Below are 4635 nucleotides of genomic sequence, written 5' to 3' on the forward strand. Positions count from 1 at the left end.
AGCAGTTCTGTGGAGGGGTAAGTGTTTCCTCCTTCCCGTAGGCCCTTTCTAGAGTGTCTGGGAGAAGCGGAGCTTCGCGGGAGCTGAGAATTTAAAGAGAACCCTCGGCACCGCCCAGCCCCCGCACGTGTTACAATTCTTATTTTCTATCAGAATTCGGCGTGCTGGTGTATGACCACGTTTAACCGTTGTTACATTTAGATTCAGAATCATGCCCTTGTAAGGATCGCAATACTTGCCTGTTTTAATACTTGGTGGGAGGCCGGCCAGTTATCTACCCCCCACCCCCCAGCCTGTCCTTTGCAGGGTGGAAGGGAGAGAGAGACATACTTTTCTTGGTGACTTTGAGCAAACCTCTCCCCCTCTCAGTGTGTCAGTTTCCCCATATGTAAAGTGAGGGTTTGGGTTGCAGTTTCCAAGTTTGCCATTGGCATGCGAATTCCGGGGGGTGGATGTTTCTTTAAAAATTCTGATGTTTGCGGGTGGAGGGCAGGCACACGTGGGTTTTGCAAGCTAGGCAGCTGATTCTAATACCTACTCAGGTGTGGGAGGGATCCTTCCAGCTTTAACCTCTTACTTCCTTTATAGGACATGGTGTTAAACTTTAAAATGGAAACTTAAAACCTGGAGGAATGCCACTGTGAGACCACTTTGCAGAGTGGATTTTGGCATTTGGGACAGAGCCTGGGCAATCTCTCTCTCTTGGGCTGGCCACTGGCTACCAGGTGTTTGCTTTGTGGAGACTAGATGGACAGATTCCTGGTGAAGGGGGCTGTCAGGGGCCTTATGGGAAAGAGGGAGCAAGAGCAGACCGGAGGAGGCCCAGCAGGGTTGGCCGAAGAGGAGGGGACCAGCGGGAAAAAGCCCAGGAGAGCAGCCCCGGGGAGTGGAGTCCACTCGGCAGGCCTCAGCTGGAGGCACATTGTAGCCGAGGGCCTGGACTGCGATTACACAGTCCTGTTTGGCAAAGCCGAAGCAGATGAGATTTTCCAAGAGTTGGAGAAAGAAGTGGAATATTTTACAGGTAAGCAGGGGACGGTGGGGTGTGTGTGGAAGGCTTGTTGGATAATAAAACTAGTGGTCCGTGTTTAGGGAAATCTGAACCCAGGAGCCATTAATTACGGATGAGTTTGTTAATTGACTCAACACATATTCCGGGCACCTCTGGGCCAAGCAACCTGCTGGGTGCTTGGGATACAGACTTAATTAGTAACAGGGATCTCCTGTCCGCTGAGAGCGGAGAGATGGTAAATTACCAGGTAATTCCTACGCACGAGGTTCTCAGCGTCACCTGGAGGACTTTGTTGCTTGTGAGAACACCATTGCTAGCCCTGCCCCTGCAGTCTAGTGTCTAGAGTTTCCGGGTGCTACTGATGCTGCTGACCTGGGGACCACACACTGAGAACCGCTGCAAGGTGGCAGAGCACGAGGACGGGGAGACGTGGAAATGCCCACGGGAGACCCAGCCTCCATCCTGAGCTGCATTAGCACCATCTTCCATCGATGCCCACGCCCTTTGTCCCCACAGTTGGCAAAATCACCGTGTTAGCGTGTAGCCTAACTTCATTTTGCTCCAATTTCAGCCTCTGTATTACGGTCCTACTGAGCAATTAAGTTAGGGTGTTTTTATAAAAAACTTGGACTAGGGCTGTGTTTCTCCAAGTGTCGGACAAGGATCACTGTCCTCACATGAACGTTTTGGGCGAGCCACAATGATTGTTGAGGAGGGGGTCCCCGGTCGGGGTATTAGATGTTGTTCCTGTTTTACTTCCTTTTCTGAATACTCAGGGAGTGAGTGTGGATGGTCTGAGGCGCTGCCATGTTTCCCCTGCACAGGTTCGCTGGCCAGGATCCAGGTGTTTGGGAAGTGGCACAATGTCCCAAGGAAGCAGGCGACATACGGTGACGCTGGGCTGACCTACACCTTTTCAGGCCTTACTCTGTCTCCAAAGCCCTGGGTCCCTGTCCTAGAGCGCATCCGGGATCGCGTTTCTTTAGTGACTGGACAGACCTTCAACTTCGTGCTTGTCAACAGGTGACACCCTAACTGTTTTTACCTTTTGCTTTTGAGGACAGTGGACTGAATTTTATAAATCTCCTGTCTCTTCCAAAAAGAAGAGTTTAGGATTCCACCGTACTTTACTCATTTGTACAACAAATAATTCTTCAGTGTAGTTAGGGGAGTAGTAGTGGAACACAAGCAATTAGTCTTTATGGAGCTCTCACCATGGCGGGAGTGAGAGGCTGCAAACTGATGAACAGGTGAACAGGATAACTTCAGACGTTGATAAGTGTCTCGTAGAACATTAAACAGGCTGATCTAAGAACGGCTGGGAGGAAGGAGTCTGGGTTTCTCAGCAGCAGCACTCTTGACGCTTTGGGCCAGATAATCCTCTTTCTGGGGCCGACCTGTGCACTGCAGGACGTTGGGTGGCATCCCTAGCCTCCACCCACCAGATGCCAGTGCCACCCTGTGAATGAAAAATGTTGCCTGCCAGATCATCCAACAAAGGACGCTGGGCCATCAAGCCACTGTAGCCCTGAGGGAACTCAGGATGGAGACATAGCCATCGCCAAGCCCTCAGCCCCTGCAGCCACCCCCAGTGGTGCCCCCTGAGGGGACTCAGGATGGGAAAGAACAGGATACCGGCCCCAGAGAGCTGAGGTGCATATCAAAGGAATGATTTCAGTGAGCCCAGACTGTCCCATACACAGAAAAGCACTAAATTCATTAGCTCGAGATGTCTGGTTTTCTTTTGATTATCAGTAATCTTTTGATGTTCTAACAACCATGTTTTGTCGGTTCCTCCCTTACCTCTTCGGAGCAGTCCCCCAGAGCTAGCTGAGAGGCTGCCTCCTGGGCTTAAGTCCTCAGTTTTGTCCACGGAATGAAACATAATTCTCAGCTTTTAGACTGTGCATTTTTTTCAGGGGTCCCTTTGGTCAGAGCAACCAGAATGTCTCCAGACATCGCCTCGTGCCCGCTGGGGGGCAGAGTCACCCTGGTTGAGAGCTCTGGGTTTAAGGGGAGATGGTTAGAGGAGGGTTCACGGAGGGGTGACGTTTGAGCTGGTGACTAAACCGAGAGAGAGCGTGAGCCACACAGGCACCTGGAGGGAGAGCAGAGGGAGCTTGGGGTGTCTCGAGTGGAAATCCCGCTGGAAGGCAGTGAATGAGGGAAAGAGGGGTATGGGATGAGCTCAGAGGCTGGCAGGGGCCAGACTGGGCGAGGAATACGGCTTTTCTTCTAAGTGTAGGAAGAAACCGTCTTACGCAATGAAGGTTTACACATACAAACCCTACAGGAGAACTCTAAGACTCGTGTTTGGCCTCTATTGGTGAGGTTTTTTTGTTTGTTTGTCTTTTCCTGGCCATGCCACATGGCTTGTGGGATCTTAGTTTCCTGACCAGGGATCAAACCTGGGCCCCCTGCAGTGGAAGCGCAGAGTCCTAACCATTGGACTGCCAGGAAATTCCCTATTGGTTTTTTTTGTTTTGTTTTGTTTTTTAATTTGTTTTTATTTTTGGCTGTGTTGTGTCTGTTGCTGCGCACGGGCTTTCTCTAGTTGCGGGGAGCAGGGGTTACTCTTGGTTGTAGTGTGCAGACTTCTCATTGCAGTGGCTTCTCTTGTTGTGGAGCACGGGCTCTAGGCATGTGGGCTTCAATTGTTGTGGCATGCGGGCTCAGTAGTTGTGGCTCGCGGGCTCTAGAGCGCAGGCTCAGTAGTTGTGGCGCATGGGCTTAGTTGCTCCGTGGCATGTGGGATCTTCCCGGACCAGGGGTCAAACCCGTGTCCCCTGCATTGGCAGGCGGATTCTTAACCACTGCGCCACCAGGGAAGCCCCTCCCTATTGGTTTTAAAGCGTGTGATCAAAGACGGCTGATAACAAACTGAAAGGCTTGCCTCATCTGTGGACCAGATACAGCCCTCCAGCCCCTGCAGAAACCTGTGCTTGTGGCACTGTTTCCCTGCAGGCAAACTGAGGGCTCTGGGTGTGGGCATGTTTCCACAGAGGGCTGTTCTGTGAACTCTGCTTGTTTTCTCACTGCAGGTACAAAGACGGCCATGACCACATTGGTGAGCACAGAGATGATGAGAGAGAACTGGCTCCTGGGAGCCCCATCGCCTCTGTCTCCTTTGGGGCTTGCAGAGACTTCTTCTTCCGGCATAAGGATTCCCGGGGGAAGCACCCCTCCCGGAGGCTGGGGGTGGTCAGGCTCCAGCTGGCCCACGGAAGCTTACTTATGATGAACCACCCAACCAACACTCACTGGTACCACAGTCTCCCCGTCCGAAAGAAGATTCTGGCTCCCCGGGTCAACCTGACATTTCGGAAAATCCTGCCTGTTGCAAAGTAAAAACGTTTTTAACAGCTAGTACTTCTGTTAGCTCCTTCCTTCTCTACTCCAAGAGGGAGCTGGCATTTCCTTTACCAACAGGGAACATGGAAAAGGTTTAACCCAAGCGCAGGGCTTCTTACATACAATGCTGAACTCAGAAACAGGATGTTTGTATCGAATCGGTGGATTACGAAAGAATACCAGTTGATTCTTTTCCTAACAAAATGATTCTTTTATTGCTATAATACACAGCAGATACAAAAGGTACCTTTAGCAAAAACATAAATCAGCAG

General features: G+C 51.1%; 2 protein-coding genes across 4 annotated transcripts in view; one reads left to right on the plus strand and one right to left on the minus strand.

Moving 5' to 3' along the window:
- ALKBH2 (alkB homolog 2, alpha-ketoglutarate dependent dioxygenase) overlaps window positions 1-4635 on the plus strand; it is a 5435-nt gene continuing 800 nt past the window's right edge. Inside the window, exons 1-4 of one of the 3 annotated variants that reach the window (XM_059893891.1) lie at window positions 1-17; window positions 589-1024; window positions 1837-2035; window positions 4054-4635. The exon at window positions 4054-4635 is cut by the window's right edge and continues 800 nt beyond it. In XM_059893891.1, coding sequence (XP_059749874.1) covers window positions 748-1024; window positions 1837-2035; window positions 4054-4360 — 783 coding nt within the window. In that variant the 5' untranslated portion in view covers window positions 1-17; window positions 589-747 and the 3' untranslated portion in view covers window positions 4361-4635. The other 2 variants (XM_059893890.1, XM_059893892.1) reach the window with 2 other exon arrangements.
- The window catches only part of USP30 (ubiquitin specific peptidase 30), a 28257-nt gene continuing 28195 nt past the window's right edge, over window positions 4574-4635 (minus strand). Inside the window, exon 13 of the mRNA XM_059893889.1 lies at window positions 4574-4635. This exon is cut by the window's right edge and continues 932 nt beyond it. The gene's annotated coding sequence lies outside the window, so the exon portion shown is untranslated.

Source organism: Balaenoptera ricei, chromosome 14, assembly GCF_028023285.1.
Source record: "Balaenoptera ricei isolate mBalRic1 chromosome 14, mBalRic1.hap2, whole genome shotgun sequence".
NCBI lineage: Eukaryota > Metazoa > Chordata > Mammalia > Artiodactyla > Balaenopteridae > Balaenoptera > Balaenoptera ricei.